The sequence below is a fragment of the Mastigoproctus giganteus genome, chromosome 13 (genome assembly GCF_048544385.1).
Source record: "Mastigoproctus giganteus isolate SK-2022 chromosome 13, ASM4854438v1, whole genome shotgun sequence".
In the NCBI taxonomy this organism is placed as follows: domain Eukaryota; kingdom Metazoa; phylum Arthropoda; class Arachnida; order Uropygi; family Thelyphonidae; genus Mastigoproctus; species Mastigoproctus giganteus.
The window spans coordinates 31,289,812-31,314,559 of record NC_143587.1 but is presented as its reverse complement, the minus strand read 5'-3'; the positions used below and the strand labels follow the sequence as shown (position 1 = coordinate 31,314,559).

The following is a 24,748-nucleotide window of genomic DNA, read 5'->3' as shown; positions in this document are numbered from 1 at the left end:
GAATATACCCTATAATCTTAAGGGAGGCGGCAAGTGAGTGCATTGAACCATTGAGGCTAATTATGCGTGCATCACTAGACTCTAGAGAGATTCCCTTGGATTGGAAAAGTGCAATGTATCTCCTATACATAAGGGCGGCTCTAAGAGTGAAGTGGGAAATTATCGACCTGTCAGTCTGACTTCAGTAGTAGGGAAAATCATGGAGGCATTGATCAAGGGTGGAATTCAGGATCATTTGGATAGAATTGAAATTCTCAAGGATACTCAGCATGGTTTTGTAAAGGGAAAATCATGTTTAACAAATCTGGTTCGCTATTTCGAAAGGGTCACTCACGAGCTGGATTTAGGGAACAATTTCGACATTGTTTATTTAGATTTCAGCAAAGCTTTTGACTCAGTCCCACATGAGCGGTTGCTTTATAAGCTGGAACAGGTTGGAATCACTGGGAAAATCCTTAGATGGATAGAAGGATGGCTTCAGGGCAGGAGGCAGAGGGTTGTGATAAATGGTTATTCCTCAGATTGGGTTGATGTAAGAAGTGGGGTTCCCCAAGGATCAGTATTAGGACCACTGTTGTTTTTAATTTTCATAAACGACATTGATGAAGGGATAGAGGGCGTGATGTCTAAATTTGCAGATGATGTTAAACTTGGTAGAGTAGTTAATGATCACTGTCAAGCTGAGCTTCTTCAGAGAGACCTAGATAGACTTCAAGAATGGTCAGAAAAATGGCAGCTGTGCTTTAATCCAACAAAGTGTAAGGTATTACACCTGGGAAACAGTAATCCCAAAATAACTTATTCACTTGGTGGAGTTCAACTAAACCCAGTACTGGAGGAAAGGGACTTGGGTGTTACGATACGGTCAGACATGAAATTCTCTGAGCATTGTAAACAGGTTGCAAGGAAGGCCCATGGTGTCCTATCGATGATCTATCGAACTTTTGCAAGTAGAGATAGGGACGTGATAATCCCATTATATAAGGCCTATGTTAGACCACACTTGGAATACTGTGTTCAAGTATGGAGACCGCACCTAAAGAAAGACATCGAGCTTCTTGAAAGGGTGCAAAGACGGGTAACTCGCCTGGTGAGATCGGCAAAAGGGCGTCCTTATGAAGAAAGACTTCGAATATGTGGGTTGCAGAGTTTGGAAACTAGACACCTTAGAGGAGATTTGATTGAGGTGTTTAAGGCTCTGAGAGGCATCAGTAAAATGAATGAGGACAAAATTTTCAAGATTATAAATGATGCTAGAACTAGGGGACATAAATTCAAGTTACGCGGGGAAATGTTTAGATTGGACTGCAGGAAGTTTTATTTTAGCCAGCGAGTTATAAATTACTGGAATAAGTTGCCTTCATGGGTGGTAGAGGCCGACAGTTTGGGGAAATTCAAAGGTCATCTGGATAGTACTTTCGGGTAAGGGAAGCGCATAGGATGATAGGATTAATTTCCTTTTTATTTAATTTTTAATTTCATTTTATTATTTTTATTTATTTATTAATTATTATTATTTATTTATTTAATTTTTGTTTTTATCATTGTTTTGTTCGGATTTTTTTTTTTTTTTTTTTGGCTGGTGCAGCATAAGCCATAGGCTTTCTTGCACCATACGGCCGTTACTAATACTAATACTAATACTAATGATTCTGTATAAAATTAGTAGTGCAATTAATGCTTGTGTTTATCTGATAAAGTAGATGAAATTGTTTTTTATTTGGTTTTGGAAATTGCTCAAAAATAAGAGTCCAAGTAGAGGAGAATTCTACCGTCATTGTTCATTGCCTCAATATTAGAGCAACATACATACACACTGGCCAAAAAATAAACAAAAAAAAAATCTATTCAGTATCGAATCGGGCCGCCTTTGTTTCGAATAACAGCAAGTGTGCGGCGCGGCATAGATTCTATAAATAAATAATTAATTTTCTGTTTATGCTCCCAGACAGCCACACGGTCAGAGGAGTTCACAAGACAGAGAGAATACAATAAATAGCACCTTATTTAGCAGTCACTGACTTGAATTCCTGTCACTCAAGGCACGTGTACTTATGCACCCTCGCGTTTTTTGTTTTTTTTTTTATGAGAACCCCAAACACGAGAGGTATTATAACCTATAGTACCGTGCTTGGGTTGGAGGTTGAGAAGACGAAAGAAGATATTTGTTGATATTGGACTTGAACTTCTGTAGATTGTAATTTTCAGGAAATACGTATGAAGGAAGGTTGTTCCAGAAAAGGGCTGTTGAATGAATAAATGAGGAAGATGAAAAGTTGGTTCTGTGGGTTTGAAGTTGGACAGTAAATGGATGTTGGCTGGTGGCTGCACGTGTTCGGACTGTTTTGAAAGAGAGAGCGGGAATTATAGAAGCCAATTCAGAAGAACAGTGCCCATGGAAGTATCTGTAGAAGAGGCATGCAGCAGAAACAGTGCATCTATGAGACAGCAAGTGGAGAGACTCTGTTAGAGATGAATCATTAATTAACCTAACTGCCCTCTTCTGAATGGGAGGGATTTGTCACCCTTTTTAGGAACTGGCTGGATATGAGCAAATTTCCAAGCAGAAGGAAAAACACCTTTGGAATAAGAAAGTGAAAAAAGGCGGCAAAGAATAGGAGTAAGTTCAGGAGCACAGGTTTTGAGAACAAGTGGAGAAATACCATCAGGACCTGGAGCTTTCTTAGCATCAAGATTCATTAAATTCCTTCTGATATCCTTTTGACGGAAGACCACAGGAGGCATTGAATGGAGCGTGTTAGGAATGGTGGGAGGTGTTTTACCAAGATCATTAATACATGAGCTCAACGAAAAATGGGATGCTAGCAGGTCAGCTTTATCCTTGGCTGAAGTGACAACAGAACCATCTGGTTTGGACAGAGGTGGGAGCAGAGATGGGCAAAAGTTGCGGCCAATAGCTTTGGCAAGAGACCAGAATGCTCGGCTACCATTAGGGCAAGAAGCAAGTTTTCTACTCTTAGCCTGTTCAAACTCTAGTTTGGACTGATTAATAACTGCTTTACAATTGTTGCGAGCTTTGGTGTACGCAGAAAATGAAACTGAAGAATTAGAAATAAACCAATTACGATATGCAACATTCTTCTCTTGGACAGCCTTAGCACATTTATTGGAAAACCAAGGTTTAGATAAAGGACGAGATTTTAAAGTGGAGTGTGGGATAAAGGATTCCATTCCTGCAAGAATAATTTCACTGACACGATCTGAGCAAACGGTGACATCAAAAGATTTGAAACAGTAATCAGACCAAGGAAAAGAAGAAAAGAAGTCTCGCAGGTCATCCCATTTTGCATTCTTGTAATGCCAAACAATACGAGGTTGGGAATAGCCATGAGATAAAGGTTCCATTGGAGAAGAGGCAATCACCAAGTTGTGATCTGAAGTGCCTAAAGGACCTCTCACTTCAACCGTGTACTTAGAAGGGTTGTTTGTGAGAAAAAGATCAAGCGTATTGGCTGTATGATTAGGATTGTCCGGTATTCTTGTAGGTAAATGAACAATCTGTGCTAGGTCATTAGTAATTGCAAAAGCCTCAGCATCTCGACCTGCTGGGTCGGTGTGCATAGAAAACGGAAACCAGCTGGAGTTATGAACGTTAAAATCACCAAGAAAAATTACCTCACTGTTAGGAAAGTTGGACTGGAGAAAGACAAGTTGCGAAGAGAGGAAGTCAAAGAGCTCCAAGTGATTAGTGGAGTTGGGAGAACGGAAGAGACAACAGATGAATTTTACACAATGAGGTAGAGAGATTTTAAGCCAGAGAAGATCAAAGAGAGGAGATTCCAAATTGCCAAGTTTCTGACAGGGAATATCAGAACGGACATATGCACAAGTACCACCTTTGAGGCGAAAGGAATCATACAGCAAATAATTTGGACATCTGAGATGAGCAGTAGTTGAATCAACTGATAACTGAGATTCAGTCAGAAAAAGTACATGGGGTTTGGAAGACTGCAAGTGGAAATGGACATCGTTGAGATTAGAATTGAGACCACATATATTTGTGAAATGAATTAGGAAGTCCTTGGGAGGTTTAGATCTTTTCGCAGATAAGCTTGCTCTATTATTTTGACAATTCATGGTGTATTCAATAGTAAGAAAAAGTGGGTGGGACATGCTGTATGAAGTAATGAAATTTTTGGATATGGCGTACATGTGGTAAGAATATACCCAGATCCTTGACATAACGTGGCCTCGACAATGCTCCCCGCATACACACTACTCGGACTCCCTCCAGTCACTATCTGGCAGAGTAGAGGTAGCAAGATTATACACTAGCTGATCCGGAAGCTTCCTAGAGAGTTACCAATAGGTTCAGTCCGGTGTACTAACTAGCGGCCGGCCTGCGAACACCGTTTTAGAGCTGTACCCTCGAAATGTAAGGAATATTGGATCTCGCCACGACATTCATCATAACCTCAAAAATCATCAATCATACTGCATGATGGAAGAGATAGGGAAGGGTTGGCCGGAACTTAGCTCTAGAGACTAAAAATGGGTTCCACCACTTCAAGCCTCCAATAATCAAAGTGGTGGTATTTCACCGGTTGATGAGAGTCATCTACCACCTAGTATTGCCTGGTAACATAGAGGGGCGGCGTTCCTCCATGTGGTGTGGGCGCCACACCTCGACCCCTGCTTACGTTGGTTCACACCTGGGTGGTCACCCACCATGTACTTGTGCATGAAGGTTATACCCAGGATTACTAACAGTCCCACCATCGTGAAGGTGACCCTCGCGTTTGACCACTCGGCTGCGGTATAAGGAGTTTAGTGCGTTTCGATCTAATTGTACCCATTCTTCCAGCAAAATATCGCGCAGCTGCAACAAAGATGAAGGAAGAGGACATCGTTGCTGAATAGCTCTCTCTCCAGCATATCCCACACATTTTGACCATTCTGGCACGATTCGTTGGTGCATTGTCAACCATAAAGTGGCCATCACCTTCGGGATAAAAGTGTAACATTCTGGGGTGTAGCAGATCTGATACAAAATTCGAATACTCCCTGGATGGCAAAATTCGAATACTCCCTTTGACTTCCACCGGTATCTATGTATCCAGTCCGCGCCAATAAAATATTTCCCATATCATGATACCACCTCCAGACGCTTGGATTATCTTATCAAGGCAAACCCAGTGAGGGTCCATCGCTTCGTGAGGTTCTCGCCACACTCTCTGCCTACCATTGGAACCAAACAAAGTGTATTGTGATTCGTCTAACCGCATGACTTTCTTCCATTGTTCCACTATCCAATCACGACGTTCTCGGCACCACTGAAGCAGATTTTTCTGATTTTCTCTGAAACAAATGAGTACCTATTCGGAAACCACTTGTTTCAGAGAAAATTCTCCTGAATATTCAATTCCCTGCGCATGGTACTAGTCGAAGTGGTGAAGTTCTGGCTTGGTTGAATTCACATGTTATTTGCTGTACACTGGGTATCCTATTTTTCATAGAGCCCCCCTTTACGACGGCTTCACTTTTGGAGTATTGTTTTTCTACCACATTTACGCCTTTGAGTTATGGAAGAACCGCTTGGTTTCCAGTCATTAAAAACCATTGAGATGGATGCTTTGGAAAAACCAGTTATGTCTTTCGTTTCTTGAATTGTGGCTTCTGCTAAAACTGCACCAACAATAAGACCTTTTTCAAAGCCTGATAGTTCACGCGTTTTCCCCATTCTGGCTACGGATTATTGACCACGTCACAGTTTGCTTTGCATCTACTGTATCTGAATTTATTCGCGTTTATTTGCAATTCTTTGTGACTGTCTTAATTCGTATTTTTATAGCCAGTGTGTGTGTACATGCTATTTAGTATTTTATGTAATTCCTAGGCGTCTAATTAATATTAGAATTGTTTTATTAAGCTTAAGTTTGCGTAACAATAAAAATGTGATTTAATAACATATCTTTATAGCGCAGTATGTACAGCCGTCATATAAACTCAGACTAGTTTAATGTTATTGTTTTTTTTACATATCTCTTAGTTTAGTATGATATTTTTAATTTAAATTTAAATAAAAATCATGGCTCAGATTAGAGCAGTAAAGCAAAGAGCTCAAAGTAGAGGGAATGCTTTGACTCAGAGAGAACTGCCGATGTGTGCTGTATTTCAGGATCATTTGCAAACATTTTTAACAGAGCTTATCGTTTCAGTGAATATAACTATTTTGTATTTTCTAGGAAAATTCTCCATAGTTCTTCTTCTTCTGCTAACGCAGCTTTAAATAAAACATCTTCATTGGGATCACGATTTCGGACACCGTTAACAAAGCGTACACCAGGTACAACATCGACTGGAAAATTGTCTCATCGGCTGTCTCACACATCTTCCAACACGACGCCATATGTACCTCCAAGATCAGTAATTGTTGGTAAGGGATTTCTTTTAAAAAAACAAAAATTTATTTATACTCCAGATGATCACAAGAGGATCAGAGGAATTTCTCTGAAAATTATGCAATGTAGGGTAAATAAATAGACTTATAATAATAAAAAGTAGGTCAAACGTTTGTGTAGTTCATAAAAAAAATCTCTTTGAACAGTTGGAATTTCGTAACCTTATTATATACGAAGCGGTAAATTTATTATTGGGGATGACGAGTTTCAGTACGGCTTGTATAATGTATTTAGGAAGGATAGGGTAGACCGAAGGGGTGGTGGGGTAATGCTTCTTATCAGAAGCAGCCTGAGTGCGATGATAGCTTTCCCTGATTCAGACGTTTCACATGCTAGTATAGAATCTGTATGGTGTGAGAAAGTTGGAAACAAAGGTGACATTATGACGAAAGCCTCTACATGCAAATGGAATGGGCAAGTAAGCGTCAATGTCTTATTATGGGTGATTTCAATTTGCTTCTAATTGATTGGAGTAAATCGGAAGGAAACTCGACATGGGGAACAACATTTTTAAATCAACTAGATGACTGTTATTTGTATCAACATGTCAGGGAAAGTAATAGAGAAGAATATCCTAGACCTCATCATCACCCATGAATCAGATGACATAACAGGGCTGACAGTAGAGGAACCAGTAGCAGGAAGTGATCACGGAGTTCTACGGTGGATGATGATGAGAAAGGTGGCAGCAGTAAAAGGCAAAGGAATGGGTTTTAATTTCAGAAAAGGAAATTACGATGCCTTAATGTACTACTGGCCTCTATTAACTGGGTAGATATCGCGCAGAGAACTTGAACTGTGGTACGCTTTTAAAACATTAATCACAGATGTCTTGAATGCGTATATACCATTAAAAAAAATATTCCACAAGGAGGGTTCCAAGTTGGATGAATAGTGAAGTTGCCACATTACTTGAGCAGAAAAAGGTGGCATGGAAAGGTTACAGAGCAATAAAAAGTACTGAAGCTATAACAGCTACAAGATGATCTGTAATAGAGCTACAGAAAAGGTTCGACAGGCAAAGGCAGTTTATGAGAAATCACTAGCAAACAGAACAAAGAGGGAGGATAAGGAATTCTTCACATATATAAATGCCAAGAAGAGCAGAACAAACCAGATCGGACCTTTACGTAAGGGAAAGGGGATAGTATTAAATACACCAGCTGCCGTTGCAGATGAACTCAACAGTTATTTTGCATTGATATTTACAAATGAAAAACCTTTTGTGGCAATGGGAAATTGTGGGAGCGAAGTTGAAAAATATGTAATTAATGATATTGAAATTTCGCGAGATTATTTAATGAAAAAACTTTCGAGCCTACAAGCTAGTAAGGCTCCTGGAGTTGATGGAATATACCCTATAATCTTAAGGGAGGCGGCAAGTGAGTGCATTGAACCATTGAGGCTAATTATGCGAGCATCACTAGACTCTAGAGAGATTCCCTTGGATTGGAAAAGTGCAATGTATCTCCTATACATAAGGGCGGCTCTAAGAGTGAAGTGGGAAATTATCGACCTGTCAGTCTGACTTCAGTAGTAGGGAAAATCATGGAGGCAATGATCAAGGGTGGAATTCAGGATCATTTGGATCGAATTGAAATTCTCAAGGATACTCAGCATGGTTTTGTAAAGGGAAAATCATGTTTAACAAATCTGGTTCGCTATTTTGAAAGGGTCACTCACGAGCTGGATTTAGGGAATAATTTCGACATTGTTTATTTAGATTTCAGCAAAGCTTTTGACTCAGTCCCATATGAGCGGTTGCTTTATAAGCTGAAACAGGTTGGAATCACTGGGATCACATCCTGCTATCCATCTAAGGAAAATCCTTAGATGGATAGCAGGATGGCTTCAGGGCAGGAGTCAGATGGTTGTGATAAATGGCTATTCCTCAGATTGGGTTCATGTAAGAAGTGGGGTTCCCCAAGGATCAGTATTAGGACCACTGTTGTTTTCAATTTTCATAAACGACATCGACTGTCAAGCTGAGCTTCTTCAGAGAGACCTAGATAGACTTCAGGAATGGTCAGAAAAATGGCAGCTATGCTTTAATCCAACAAAGTGTAAGGTATTCCACCTGGGAAACAGTAGTCCCAAAATAATTTATTCACTTGGTGGAGTTCAACTAAACCCAGTACTGGAGGAAAGGGACTTGGGTGTTACGATATGGTCAGACATGAAATTCTTTGAGCATTGTAAACAGGTTGCAAGGCAGGCCCATGGGTGTTACGATATGGTCAGACATGAAATTCTTTGAGCATTGTAAACAGGTTGCAAGGCAGGCCCATGGGTGTTACGATATGGTCAGACATGAAATTCTTTGAGCATTGTAAACAGGTTGCAAGGCAGGCCCATGGTGTCCTATCGACGATCTATCGAACTTTTGCAAGTAGAGATAGGGACGTGATAATCCCATTATATAAGGCTTTTGTTAGACCACACTTGGAATACTGTGTTCAAGTATGGAGACCACACCTAAAGAAAGACATCGAGCTTCTTGAAAGGGTGAAAAGACGGGTAACTCGCCTAGTGAGATCGGCAAAATGGCATCCTTATGAAGAAAGACTTCGAATATGTGGGTTGCAGAGTTTGGAAACTAGACACCTTAGAGGAGATTTGATTGAGGTGTTTAAGGCTCTGAGAGGCATCAGTAAAATGAATGAGGACAAAATTTTCAAGATTATAAATGATGCTAGAACTAGGGGACATAAATTCAAGTTACGGGGGGAAATGTTTATATTGGACTGCAGGAAGTTTTATTTTAGCCAGCGAGTTATAAATTACTGGAATAAGTTGCCTTCATGGGTGGTAGAGGCTGACAGTAGTTTGGGGAAATTCAAAGGTCATCTGGATAGTACCATCGAGTGAGGGAAGCGCATAAGATAGGTTTAATTTCCTTTTCTTTTATTAATTATTATTATTTATTTATTATATTTTTTTTATCATTGTTTTATTCGGTTTTTTTTTTTTTTTTTTTGACTGGTGCAGCATAAGCCATAGGCTTTCTTGCACCATGCGGCCATTACTAATACTATTAGGAACATAATTGCCTACGAAAAATTAAATAAAAACGAGTTATTATAGAATTATTTTATATTTCAAAAACTAATTAGTGAATAAAGTACTTTTATACATTCAGATTTCTTCTTCTTTATTTTATATATATATTTATTTATTATTATTATTTCTGATTTAGCTATCGTTGAAGGAAGAGGACTAGCAAGGGGAGAAGTAGGAATGGCTAGCATAGATTTAAAAAACCCAGAAGTTATTTTGTCACAGTTCTTGGATAGTCAGAGTTATTTTAAAGTAATAACCAAACTCGAGGTTTTAGATCCTGTTGAGGTAATGTTATTATGAAAATTATACACTTGCGGTAGCATACTCAGTCGTATAATGGATAAAATGTTTCATACATATTATTTTTATTTATTTTGTTTAGATCCTGTTGAAGACGAGAGGAAAAAAAAAATCCGTCGAGCCGGACTTGAACCAGCGACCTATGGATATCTACAATTTAATACTACAGTCCACCGCTCTGCCAACTGAGCTACCGACGGTTGTTAAAGAAGGTTGCTCAACACTTATGTGTATGATATAAATAACCCAGGGGCGAGCCTTCCCGAGGGTTCAAGGGTTGAACGTTCAAGGGGCGCCTTAAAACTTACATACACATATGAAGAAAATTTTAAAGAGATCACTAAATTTCAATTAGCACCCTGGCGCCATATTGCGATTTGGGACTTAATATAGTATAGAGAGATGGCAAGGGAGGCTCATAGTGTCCCATTGCTGATTTATTAAACATTTGTCTGTAGAGATGGGAAAGTCATTATTTTACTGTGTAAAACAATTGTAAAATTGCACTTGAATACTGTAACCAGTTACGGTGACTGCAGCTGAAAAAAAAAAAAAAAAAAACATCGAGCTTATTGAAAGGTTCCAAAAAGGGGCATCCCGCTTATTGAGACCATCAAAAGGCACCCTTATGAGGAAAGACTTCGAATGTGTAAGCTACAGAATTTAGCAACCAACTGCCTTAAACTGGGGGGGGGGGGGATCTATTTGAGGTCTCTAAGGCTATTGAAGTCTCTAATTATTGGATAATTTTTTTTTTTCGAAGTCAATGGAATAAGTTATGTACATACGTAATTGAGGCTGACAGTTTGAAGAAAATCAAAGGTCAGTTCGATAGTTACCTACAGTGCCGGACAAAAAACTGCATCACTTGTGATTTTTTGAAAATAATGTGTTTTTCGCTGCACTGTGGGTTGCAGGAATATTCGAAATGCATTTGTTAGATGGGATATATACCTCTGTCAGGCGCGCGGGTGCATAAGTACACGTGCCTTGAGTGACCGGGGTTCAAGCCCGTGACTGCTGAATACGGTGCTGTTTCTTGTATTCTGTCTATTTGTGAACTCCTCTGACCGTTTGGTCGTCCCGGAGTATAAACAGAAAATTTATTATTATTATTAAAAAGATTCCACCGGATATACCTAATTGCCATAAATATCTCCCAAAGGGTAAAATGCGTAATTAATGGAAATATGAGAAATCATGCAAATGGCAACCATTATAACCAAACACATTTTATTACATCTACGTGTACAAACTGAAATGACAAGTATTATATACTGTAAATCAGCGAAATAAGTCCTCAATATTTTGTTGTTCCTACTCGAGCTGCAATTACAGCCTTACAACGATCTGGCATAGAGTTAATCAACTTCTGGATATGCGGTTGCCCAATTTCGTAGTACCACACCCTTACAATGCTTTCCTGAATCTTGCTTGTTGGCTTCTGAGCAATTTTAGACGACATTATGTACCCGCAATTTTCAATAGGGTTCAAATCTGCACTGTTGCCAGGCTAGTCCAACACTAATGCCAGCATTTCTGCACCTTAAGGGAAAACATTGGTGTAAGTATATTTTAAGCCTTGTGAGACAAGAAGACAAACTCATCATTAAATTTAAATAGCATAAAACTTACCAATTTTTCTGTGTGGCAAGGTGCTGAGTCCTGTTGAAAAATGCAGTTTTGGGCGTCTGTGTAGTGATCCCTAATAACGAGTTTCGGGCACTCCTCCAAGGTAGCAGTGTAGGTTTCTGCATTCACCTTTCCGTTTATAAATTTAATTCGCTCCACCCCTTTGCTTGTTATGCATCCCCAGACCATCTAACCGGCGGGGAACTTTATAGTCGGTGTTTTGCAGTGAGGGTGGTATGCTTCCAATTTTCGTCTTCTGACGTATCGCTTCCCATCCAAGCCATGCAGGAAAAATTTCATCTTCTGCAAGATTTTGCACATAAAGCTTTTGCCAGACGTGGACAAATCATCAGTAGTGCCCCAATTTCAGGAACTACTCCTATTCCAGCATCTCTATCATCGCCATCTCGTGATACTACCACCATCGTCACTACCACCTGTTTTTTTTTTTTAGCTCAAGTACCATCTTAACCACCATCTTCGACTTGGACAGTTGGTTAACAAACGTGTATGATGCCGAGTGACATCACTGTCTTCTTGACTTCTATTTCCTGCTAATCTCAGGCGGGGGTCTGCATCCTTACACTGGTGCAGGATGATTTTTTATTTATTTTTTATTATTTTTATTTATTTATTTTTCCATTTTATTAACTTATTTTTATCTTTATTTTTACTGAATTTTATTTTTATTTTATTTATTTATTTTTCTCATTTAATTAACTTATTTTTATCTTTATTTTTACTGAATTTTATTTTTATTTTATTTATTTTTTTTTCCTAATTTTTTCTTTAATTTTCTGATTATTTTATTATTATTATTTTTTTAAAATTTATTGTTAAAATTAACTTTATTTGCTCATACTTTGAATGGTTTCGACATTCAGTACGTGACACTCGAGGTTTGCTGCGTTTCGCGCTCAGTTGTGGCCCGCCTCCTCGCGGCGTAGACGGGTATCAGGACGCACCACCCTGGTACTTCCTGATAGCAAAGCGGCCAGAAACAACTAAACAACATAACAAACACATACACGGCACAAACATAGCATTACACACATTTCTGGCCTTTCTGCAGAGTTCAACTCCGCAGTGTACCACGGCGGAGTTGAACCAGCGTTTGGGAGCCGCCTTGCATAAGACACTATACATGTCTACATACATACATGTCTACACGCAGGTTTAATTTCAATTCGTCAGAAAAGATGACGGTGTCCCATTGCTCTTTTGTCCATGAAACATGCGTTTTAGCCCAAGCAAGTCGCTTCTTCCTCATTTGTTGGGTCAACAAAGGCTTATTCTTGTGCCGATAGGCATGCAGACCACAATCCGAATGCCGTCTTAGGATAGTTCTTGCACTTGTTTCGACATCAGCCATCTCAAAGTCCAGTTTTAGATCAGGAGCACTAGCATGGCGATTATGAAGGCATAGCCGTTTCAAATATCCATCTTGGGAAGGCGTAGTCACTCTCTTACGGGCTGATCCAGGTCTTCTCTTCACATCACGCTTTAATTTCAGCACTCAGGATACTGTTGACTGGTGGCAGCCTATTTTATCAGCGACGCGTAGAAAGCCCTTCCTGGGACAGAGCAACAGCTACACTTTTTTTCTTGGTGTCAACTGAACATATGGAGCCATTCTTACACCTCCGCAAAACAGGATATTAATGAGCGTGTATACCCTTCCAACGCTGTATTTATAGAAACGGCTGATGCAATACCTTGCAATTACTGTCTGATGCAATGGAATGTTATCTGACGCAATACTTTTGCTTTGAGACAAACGAAATGATTGTAATCAAACAATATAAATAAATTTTCTGTTTATACTCCGGGACGACCAAACGGTCAGAGGAGTTCACAAGATAGATAGAATACAAGAAACAGCACCGTATTCAGTAGTCACGGGCTTGAACCCCGGTCACTCAAGGCACGTGTACTTACGCACCCGCGCGCCTGACCACTAGGCTACGGCAGCCTTTCAAACAATATCTTATACGTTTCACTACAAATGTTACTTTTTTAACGTGATGCAGTTTTTTTGTCCGCCACTGTACATGAGGGAAACATACAGGCTATTTATTTTCTATTTTTTTATTTTTTAGTTTTATTTTTTTAGTGTCATTATTTATTTTATTTTATTTTTTTTGTTTGTTTTCATTACTGTTTAACTGGATCCTGTTCAGGTGACTGGTGAGATTCTAAGATAGACTGCAAGGTGATAACGAAAATAATAATAATAATAGTTATTATTATGCAAATAAGTCTGTTGTGAAATGTTTATACATGTACAAAGGGTACTAGGAAAGTTTTGCAATACAGCTTTGTTTATTTAATTTTTTCAAAGTAATTTCCTCTACATTCAATACACCTCTCCATCCTCCGAAACCAATCTTTAAACCAGTTCTGCCAAGTTTCACTAGGGAGTAAAGCACACTCGTTGTCCCAAGCCCGTAGAAGGTCCTCATCACTGGAAAACCGCCTCCCTTTTAGCTTCATTTTCACATGCGGGAACAGTGCAAAGTCGCAGGGAGCAAGGTCTGGACTGTAGGGAGGGTGCTCAAGAAGTTTCAGTCCTGTCTTGGTCAAATATTCGGTGCAGGCTTTGGCGCGGTGAGCTGGAGCATTATCGTGATGGAGGTACCAGGTGTCCATTCTTGACTTTGGCCGCAGGTTCTTCATAGATCCAATGACTTTAGGCAGGCATTGTTCAGTATACCACTTAGCTGTGACTGTCTTCTGCGTGTCCAAAACGACACGTTCCACAATTCCACTCGATTTGAAAAATACAGCTATCATTTTCTTCTTTACAGATCGGGATTTTCTGACAATTACGGGTGTGTCGTCATCATCAAAGACCCAAACTTTGTTTTGAGCCTTGGTCGCCAGATCGTAATAGTATAGCCAAGTCTCGTCACCTGTCACGATGTTGTTCACATACCGAGATTGTCCTTTATCAAACTTTTTTAACATCTCCCGGCACCAAGTCACACGTCATGTCATCTGCTCTTCAGTCAGTTGATGCGGCACCAAGAGAGAACAAAGTTTCTTCACGTGCAAATGATCTTGCAGAATCGAACGAATTGCTGGTGCATTTAGGGCCAAAGTATCCTCTATCTGTTGGTAGGTCACTCGCCTGTTTTCGTCAAGCATTTTCCTCACAGCAGTAACGTTTTCCTCCGTAACTGACGTTCGTGGCCTTCCCGGCCTCTCAGAATCCTCCAGAGTGAAATTTCCCCTTTGGAATTCTCTATATCACCTGAATATTGTTGTACGATGTGGACAATCATCATCTAGTGCAAGAGTCATTTCTTCTAAGCACTGGTCTATGGTTAAACCACGCACGACATTATACCGCAAAACTGTCCTTATCTCATTTCGTGACCACGATGCCATCGCAAGCACTTTACACTCTCGCTACTAATGAATAACTGAGCCCATCGACTTGGCACGGCGGCTACTATGCATGTATGAACATGTCTCAACATGCAGCAACAAGCAGCTTCCTGTGATTCATTGTTGCGTCATATTGCAAAACTTTCCTAGTACCCTTTGTATGTAGAATCCTGTTGTAATTAACTGTTGTTTACGTATGCACTTTTTGATCAGTTATAGAGATCTTAAATACAGTAGACTTTTGGAATAACGGCACCTTCGGGGATTCAAGATGCCGTTATTTAGATTTTTCCGTTATCAAAAAAGTTTCATTTAAAATATATTTAATGCAAAAATAATGAGGCTAAATAAGAAATAGAGAGATTAAGAATGCAATTTTATTAACTGCACATAAAAAACATAAACATGTTGACGATCCAATGTTATATTCTGCCACATTCCTACTTACTCCCGTTCTATTTTCTATTAAGTTTGTCACTAAGCTTTAAGGTTATTCTTCTTTTCTTCTCTGTATGAGGTTATTACAATTAAGAGCCATAGTGGGGGGGGATTTGTTTAAAATAAATGTAAAATAGCGTGTAACCCCAGGAGCTCACCTCTGGTGAGTATGGGCTTGGCACACCCACGGTCCTCAGCTGGATATCATCATTCTTCTCTTTCTTGATGATTCCCTTCTACTTTTGACACACACACACACACTCTCTCTCTCTCAGGGTAACTGAAATTTTTATTTGGCTGGTGCAGCATAAGCCTCAGGCTTCTTTGCATCATATGGCTAATAATAATAATATCGGTACAGAATTCACTTTCAAAATGGCACCGATCTCAATGTGCCGTTAGCTTGAATGTTCCTTTATTTCGGGAGCCTGTTTTTCGACAGTCTACTGTACACGTTTTCATAATACCAGCTCAGGACCCTGGGTGTGCCCAGGGTCCTGAGCTGGATATCATCATTCTTCTCTTTCTTGGTGATTCTCTCTCTCTCTCTCTCTCTCTCTCTCTCTCTCTCTCTCTCTCTCTCTCTCTCTCTCTCTCTCTCTCTCTGTCAGGGTAACTCGGGAATTTTTCCCTTTATTAGCTACATTGCACAATGTAGCTAATAATAATAATACTTAACGGTAATCTTAAAAATCTGTTCATTTCGTAGGTCGTATTGCCGAATACAGCGTATGAGAACAACTGTATGACGAAGTTGTTCCAGCATATAACTGAGCAGTTTCCTCATGTTAGCCTCTCAACCGTGCAGAGGAAACATTTTAACGAAACCAAAGGGCGCCAGCAGATTCGCAACTTGTGTGTTCCAGAATATAATACAGTAGAAATGGAAGTTTCATCAAAGTAAGTGTTCCTTAATTAAAACCCTCGAAGAAAAAAAGTTTATTTATATCGCTAATGGCAGTTAGTACCTTACCGTTGCTCAATAAAGTAAAATGAGCAATGGCGAGGAACTAAAATCGTAGTTCTCTTCTCGGGGCCCATTTAAAGGGGAGGGGTTGCAGCCATATTCCCAGCTGTAATAGGAAGTTCAAATTTTACTTATATATTCGGGCAATTAGACCTCCAAAATTATGCTTAGCTCACACCTCGATTGTGCTTAAATGGGCCCTCGTGGTATTTCGACTCCTGCTCCTATCTAATGTTTGCGTTTTGCTATGCATCTTTGGTTTATTGTTACAAAGTTCTCCTCTTCTTTGGCTACAATTTGTTAATTTGTGTAATCAGACATTATGATTGGAAATTTATTTGAGCTGTTTTGTGTTTAATATCAGTGATAAAAAATTGTGCATTAATCGATTATCTTAATTGCAGATACTACTGTTTGTCAGCAATGGCAGCGCTTATGAAATACGTTGAATTCATCCAGAATGTTGTCTATGCACCTCATTCCTTAAAGATTGTATTTAGAGGCAGTGAAAATACCACCATGATAGGTAAGTAGGTAGCTCTGCCATTAAACTTTGCCCAATAGAAAATGTTTATTTATTGTTAGTTGACTTCTTCATTTAACATTAAAAGTCAATTGATTCTTAGTGTAAAGCAGAACCGCAGTTTTGGGTGGACCCACCAAACTTATTCTCTCTCTCAGTTATTTCATATGTGTGATCTTTCATTAGCATTATCAGTGGAATATGTTGAAAGGAAGCAAGCGTATACAAATAGAATCAGCCAAAAAATTGTCAATCCTTTCCAACAATTTGCCCAATCCTCCCGTAAATTTATTCAGAACTACCACAAGAGAGTAACTGATTGTTCCAACAATCGATTCCTCTCTGGCTGAGAACATATTTCCTGAAACCAACTTTGTCAGTTTAAATTTATATCTCCTTATGTGCATTGTCCGAGCAAGAGTATGAATGCCATAAGAATTTAGTTTGCTCAATACATATAAAACCTTAAACAATTCACTCAGGTCTCCTCGTAGGTGTCTAGTTTCCAAGGGCCGAAATTTGCAAAGCAGAAGTCTTTCTTGATAAGTGTACCTTTCTTGTCTCCCCGAACCCGTTCCCTTGCTAATCTGGTTTCCCTTTTCAGCACTTCTTCCAAGAGCGCCACTTCTTGCCCTCATGGTTAGCACAGTTGGTAGAATCGCCGTCCTCCCCACACCTCGTGGAAAAGACCTGGATTCGAGTCCCGTCGATAGCGAGAGGAATTTTTATGGGCCTTTTTCGCAACGTGGCTGAGTTAATTGCCCTCAAGTGAGGGTTGCATGGTTTTTTCTCCCGGAAACTCGGCTTTTTTGTCTAGCAAACAGAAAATCGACCACCGACCACACGCAATTTACAGACAGTATATACGAAGTAGAACAGGATAATCACTTCTTTATCCCTGCTGGAAAAAATCCTGTAAATCGTTAAATTTATTCAAAATATCCTCTTCCACATCAACAAATGTAATTTTGTTCCAACAATCAATTACTCTCTGGCTGAAAAATAATTTTCGCCTTAAATAAAAAAGGAAAACAAATTTCCTTATTTTAATTTCAATGAATGTTTTTTTTTATGTGTATCGTCCGAACAAGAGTAAGGATGCCATCAGCATTTAGTTTACTCAATCCATGCAAAGCCTTAACCACTTTATTGAGGTCCCCTCTCAAGTGCCTAGTTTCCAAACGCTGCAATTTGCAGAACTGAAATCTTTTTTTGGTACCCTTTTGTTCCTCTCACTGATCTCGTTGCTCTTCTCTGAACCTGTTCCAAGACACCTACATCCTTCCTAAAATGAGTCTTCCAGACTTGTATGCAGTATTGACCGATGTGGCCTGATCATTGTCTTATACAACGGAATAATGATCTCCTTGTCCCTGCTCCAAAAATTCCTGTACATCATTGACAAAATCCCATGAGACGTCCTAGCAACCAGTCTACACTGCTCATAGAATTTTATATACGGACTCAGCAATTACTCCTGGGTCTCGTTCTACACCAGCTTAAGTGTGGTACCACTAAAATGGTACATTATTCTGTGATTACTGCTGCCCTTGTGCAGTGCCTTTCATTTGCCAATGTTAAACTTCAGTTACTACTGCTCAGCACCTCTGTTTAGTTTTTTTTAGATCTTGTTGCAGTAGTGTAACTTGATTACTTCCATTAACCATCTTACCAACCTTTATATCATCTGCAAACTTAAATATTAAACCAGATATACCTTCATTGATATCGTTAATAAATAAAGAAAACAACAATGGGCCGTATTGAACCCTGGGGGATTCCAATAGCAGTGTCCATTGATGACCACTCAACCCACCCTTTATCAGTAGCAGCAACTTCCCTTAATGCTATGCGCCATTTTGTATAGCAATCTTTTATGTGCCAAAGTATATGATGTCAAAATAATTTTTTGCCTCCCGTTCCTTGGTTACTGTGTCATAGTATCCAATAATATTGGTAAGACATTACCGCCTCTTAACAAATCTATCCCCTGATTGGAGTATGACTGCAATCCAGTCTACATGGTCTACATTACTTTAACCATTGACTCCATTTCCCTAAAACAGATCAAGATAACGGGTTTGTAATTTTTCATGTCGCTCTTTGATCCTGCTTTGTGAATTGGGGATATACATTTTCCGATCTTCAGTTCATTAACCTGAATCCCAAGATGCTCTCATAATTATAGCCTTACCTATTTTAAGAGAAGTTTTATACTATATTTATGTTGTTGTAGTAGTAGGATTTTAGGAGCATCAGGGACTAGAACCATATTGCTCCGTGTATATTGTCTGTAAATTGCGTGTGTTTTGAGGTCGATTTTCTGTTTTCTGGACGAAATACCTGAGTTTCCAGGAGAAAAAACCATGCTACCCCCGCCTGAGACCGATTAACTCAGCCACGTTGTGAAAAAGGCCCATAAAATTTCTCACGTCATCGACGCCACTCGAATTCTTTTCCACTTGGTGTGGGGAGGACGGCGATCCTATCAACTGTGCTATCCATGAAGGCCTACAACGACAACAACAACCTTAAGAAAGGAAACAAGATTAAAAAATAATTCGTCGAATCGGACTTGAACCAGCGATCTATGGATATCTACAGTTTCTTACTGCAGTCCACCGCTCTACCAAGTGAGCTATCGACGGTTTATGAAAACGCCTTCAATGGCCAGGGTTGGATTTGGTGCTGTATGTCGACAAACCACACATACGCACTGAACTGATTTATCTAACGTAATACACTGAACATTATTGTATTTTGTGGCATCACTTGGATGCAAATACATGAATGCGATACCGATAAAAACTGTTTTTATTTATTGCTGTTACTTACAGGGATGACAAAATAATGGAAACCCCGTGATACAAATATGCAGTGATATGGTGTTGGGCCACCTTTGCTTTTAAAATATTGTATTTTACGTGGAATAGATTTAAATAAATCTTGAAGTGTCTTAAAAGGAATATTGGACCATTCTTCATGGAGGAACGTTTCAAGTGATAACCGTTTCAAGTGAGGTGGAGGAAATCTGCTTCTCACTCTACTCCCCAAATATGCTCACAGTGGATCCGTAACATTTAAGTCGGATGATTGTGTAGACCATGGAAGATGCTTATCCTCAGTTTCATGCTCTTCAAACCAAGATTGGACACATCTGGTTATGCATACTGGAGCATTATCATCTTGACACATGGCATCGTTTGCAGGAAATAATTTCGGAGTGACCACATTCACCATGGGATGAACGTGGTCACTCGGAATCAAGGGAATCAATGGTAGTATTTCGGCCGCTCAGGATGATGATAAGACCTAAAGGATACCAAGATACTGCTACCCAAACCATTGTTGATTCTCTTCCATGTTTGACGGTTGACACAAGACAGTCAGGATGATGGGCTTTCTTTATCATTTGCCAAACGTAAACTCTTCCTCATGTTGAAAAAAGTGTGTATGATGATTCCTGTGAAAATAGGACGTTTCAAATCATCGAGTGTCTAGTTTCTGTGCTACTTTGCATTTTATTTCTAGCATTATCATCAATAATGAGTGACTTGGCAATAGAGGCTCTGCCATAAATTTCAGCTTTATGAAGTTCTCGCCGAAACTGTGTTGCTAGAAATTGGGTTGTTGAGATTCACATTAAGTTCCGTAGTTATTTTCGAGGCAGTAGTTCTATGATTTCAGACTGCAGTCCTTTTCAGTATCCGGCGATCTCTTTCAGTCAGCTTCGATTTTCTATAGAAATCGTGCTATCAGATTTTGTTTTTCCATACTTGGTGAATGCAGACATCGCTTTCGATACAATTCCTCTGAATGCATTAAACAAATCAGCAGTTTTAGTGACCGATGATCCTGTTAAACATGCACCAACAATTTGACCTCTTTGGAATTCACAGAATCGGTCAAAAAAAAAAAAAAAATCATCACTGCATGTTCATAAATGCATCATGCAGCCATTACAAAAACTACTACATTCATATCAATCGTTTCCATTATTTTGACCACCCTTGTACAGTTGTGGTTTCAACGTTGCTTTATTTTTATTAATATACTTATGTATTGTATATTTGTACTACAATTACCACTCTGCCAACTGAGCTAGGACGATTGTTAGAAAAGCTTGCTCGGTGCTCATGGTTGAATTTGGTGCTGCGTATGAAGAAACCGCACATAAACACTGAACTAATTTATCTACGTAATGAACTAAATGCTGAATATTACTGTATTTTGTGGCATCACGTGGATGCGAATACGTGTGTACAATACCGTAGTCGATTGGTCAGCATGCTGGTCCAAACCAATCCGTTTGGACCGGTTTGCTGACCATTCACCTTTAGTCGCGTCTTGAAATAAAATAAAGAAAAATCCGTCGAGCCGGACTTGAACCAGCGACCTATGGATATCTACAATGTTCAACTACAGTCCACCGCTCTGCCAACTGAGCTACCAACGGTTGTTAGCAAAACGTGCTCAACGCTCATGGTTCAATTTGATTTCGTTTTTCGACAATCCTCACTTGACACTGAACTCTTTTATCTACGTGCGATCTGAAATATGCGATTTGAAATCTCCTGTAATAATATGAGTGAAATGATCTTGTCATCTCGTATTATTAGGATATTTCAAGCCCTCCCGTTCCTTTATGCACGTTACAAGAGGAGTTATTAAACTTTAGGTTGTTTAGAATTTGCGTCGAGGCAAAAGAAACTAAAGCTAAAGTAACAACATATAATGTTCGATATGCTTATCTGGGAGTATTATACAAGTTCTCAACCTGTGTAAAAATTTTGAAGAAGTAGTTCTTGTTCAAGTGCCCAAAGAGACGCGTCCTATTGTGATTTTTGAGTGTATTAACGGTAAAATATCGGTGATTGAACGGCATACAAATGTTAAATTTTGTATTCTGTTAAAAGTGTCCATCTGAAATGGTTACCCTACTTCACAAAAGATTGTGATGATTCGGTGAAACGCAGCCATGAGTGGGCGTGTGCTTAGTGCATAGTGTTAGGCGAAAGGCCCCTCTGGTGGTTTCCCACTTCTGCGCCATATAAACTCTGTGGAGACAAACAGTATCACTGTGAACGCCAGAAAGTGCTGTGTGTTGGGTTCTGTTGTGTGTTCTGGCTTTTGGCCGCAGGGCTCCTGGTGGGACCCCAGTTGCCCACACACACACCACAAGGAGGTAGCCAGGCTGCCCATAATTCTCTGGCTAGTCTCCGCCAGGGTCGCCTGAACTTCCTGGACAGAGACCAAGTAAAAAAAAATAAATAAATAGAGTACAGGATGTACTGAAAGGAAAGGATGTATAGACAGAACGACGGAGGATGTAAACCTCCTTGATCCTTGTAAACCTCAATGAGGTCACCACTGAGGGGGCTGGTTTCCAAGTTATGTAGCCCACAAAGCTTGGAAACCAGCTATGTGGGTTGCTGTTCCTCTTATAAGAAGACATCCTCCGCAGGTTGGGTAGGATTTCTCCCGCCTAGGGGGAAAGTGGAAGAAGTGTGCCCTCGAGACAGTGGAAAAGACAGTCACATATCAAGAGAGAAACATTTCAAGCGACTTGAGTATCAAGTCCAGCAGGTGGAAGTGGTCACAATCTAGGTGATGTTCACAGTCGGGTTAATATAGCCAAATCTGGTGGAGATATTCAATATCGAGGGTGTTGATCAGTGTGTATTGGTTCCAGGACGCTATACCAGTGATCTTCTAGTGAACAGATCATGGGCGAAGGCAGAGAAAGAGTGGTAATGGTCTTCCTCATTGATCAGGAGATGTTCATTTCCTCGAGGCAAGGCATGTATTTTTGTGATGAGCAATGCTCGCAGGTCTTCGTAGAGCGGGCAAACAGAATAAGTGATCCCAGTCTTCGTTTTCACCGCAAAAACAGCGAGCGTCATCCACGATATTCATAGAGGCAAGTTTGTGATTCATGGCCTGTAATCAGTAAAGTGGTGTGTAAACCTGGGCTGTACCATGCTAGAGCTTTAGGGCAGATCTGGGCTATTTGAGGCAAGAATATTTTACTGATGGAGCCTTTGGGGGTGGTATTCCGTCTGTTTTGCTAGGCTTTAAGTGTGTGTATACGCTCTCTCCTTTGCATCGGATTATAAACACTTAAGTTTCAAATGTCTGGTGCTTATAGTAATAGTAATAGTATTCTCCATATAGTGGAAGGAAGCCGCAGGATTTTGCTGAACTTGAAAAGGAAAGTAGATAAGAAAACGCAAATTATATGCCTCCCACCTCACACAGGTAATTATCCAGCTGACCTTTGAATTTATTCAAACTGTCAGCCTCAACTACCTGCGAGGGCAACTTGTTCCAGCAGTCATGGGTCTCGCTGTTTTCTTCCTACAAGAAAACTTCCTACAATATAATTTAAACCTAAAGCCCTGTAATTTGAATTTATGACTCCTAGTTCTGGAATTCTTTATAACAGTGAGAATTCCACCTTCACTCATTTTACTAATTCTCTCAGATCCTTGTAAACCTCAATGAGGTCACCTCTGAGGGGGCTGGTTTCCAAGTTATGTAGCCCACAAAGCTTGGAAACCAGCTATGTGGGTTGCTGTTCCTCTTATAATTTGATTGTTGCCCGCCATTGTTAGTATGTTTTTAAATATATTAACTACGTTGTGGGGGGGGGAATTGTCTTTACTTTATTTCTATTTAACGATTAATTTTCAATATTCTTTATTTTGTTCCCTATTATTTATATAGACCTCTTTTTTTCTTACCCCCCACTTACACATCTGACTTAGACTTCACAGGAGAATTCCAGATTCAAGGGAACTTTTCAATTACATATAATTCCCTTCCGAAAGGCTGAATGTTCAAGAATGACAAATCAAATGTAAATCAAATTCTTACCTTATAAATTAATTTAGGAATTTCTCTCTTAATTTCTGATTTAATTAATGCCCCTTTTTGTCTTGGGGAATATGATATCACAAATTTTCTCTAATCAAGATAAATCGTACATTTAACATCAATTTCTGGACTAATGCTGGTCCCAAGGGTTAGCTACATTCATAAGGCTATTCCTTTCTCTGTATTTCTCTACCCTTCCCTTCCAAAATATATTCCACATATATGTTAGACAATAACTAATAACAAATATCCTATTTCCTTCCCTTACCTTTCTACACATGTCTAATTATACATTACTCAAAACCCAAAACTATCATCTGACTTATCTCTATATTTATGTATATTCATTTATACCTTTGTACAACCTTCCCTTAACATCTTTCTAAATTTCTACTAATCTGATATTAGAGTTCCTACAGTCCTTTTAGGTAAGTGAGAATACCTTATAACTAGTCACTTACTTAATTTTACGAATCGGATTTCTCCGTTTGGGGCCTTCAGCTCTTTGTCTGGGAATGGCATCATCGTTTGCCAAGGGCATTCATCTCAGGACTTCTAGTTTCTCAATGGGCTGTAGTCTACGTCTGGATAGGGCATCGCTGTGTCTTTTAGGAATTTATGGGCTCGTCTTCGATACTGCTACTTAACCTTCGGTTCAGCTATTCTGGCGGACTAGGGATTACCACTTTACCACTTGGGCCTTGCCTTTATCACTGCCATCAGATGGTGGACTAGAGTTATTTCTTTTCCTTGGCCTTCATCACTGCCTTCAGATAATGGACTAGGGTTATTTTTCTCCTTACACTACTTATTTTCACGCTGACCACTTTCTCAACCTTCCTATTACGGACTAGGTTTATTTCTCCATACACTTCATTCATCTGCATACGGGCATACCCTTGCCTTCCAATTACGGACTAGGCTTATTCCTTTTCCCACTAACACCGACAAAAACTCGACTCTGTCTTCCCTAACTCATCTTCACAAAACACCAACAAAACTCAACTCAGTGACCTCTAATTCATTTCCATAAACACCTACATAAACTCAACTCTGTGTTCTTTTTAACCCATTTTCACAAAATACTAACAAAAACTCAACTCAGTGTCCTCTAACTCATTTCCATAAACATCCACATAA

The 24,748-nt window shown here is 39.5% G+C and overlaps 1 protein-coding gene and 2 non-coding genes across 3 annotated transcripts in view; 1 reads left to right on the top strand and 2 right to left on the bottom strand.

Annotated features, from left to right (window-relative positions):
* The first annotated feature begins 9,626 nt into the window (after window positions 1–9,626).
* Window positions 9,627–24,748, top strand: part of LOC150075916 (mutS protein homolog 4-like) — a 61,602-nt gene continuing 46,480 nt past the window's right edge. The window contains exons 1-3 of the mRNA XM_090387210.1: window positions 9,627–9,767; window positions 15,952–16,142; window positions 16,614–16,735. Of these exons, the coding sequence (XP_090243336.1) occupies window positions 9,660–9,767; window positions 15,952–16,142; window positions 16,614–16,735 (421 nt within the window). The 5' untranslated portion in view covers window positions 9,627–9,659. The remainder of the gene's footprint in view (window positions 9,768–15,951; window positions 16,143–16,613; window positions 16,736–24,748) is intronic.
* On the bottom strand, window positions 9,895–9,982 carry TRNAY-GUA (transfer RNA tyrosine (anticodon GUA)). The gene is given in 2 exon segments: window positions 9,895–9,930; window positions 9,946–9,982. It is a non-coding gene; the product is annotated as a tRNA-Tyr (tRNA).
* Window positions 21,101–21,188, bottom strand: TRNAY-GUA (transfer RNA tyrosine (anticodon GUA)). Its single transcript is given in 2 exon segments — window positions 21,101–21,136; window positions 21,152–21,188. It is a non-coding gene; the product is annotated as a tRNA-Tyr (tRNA).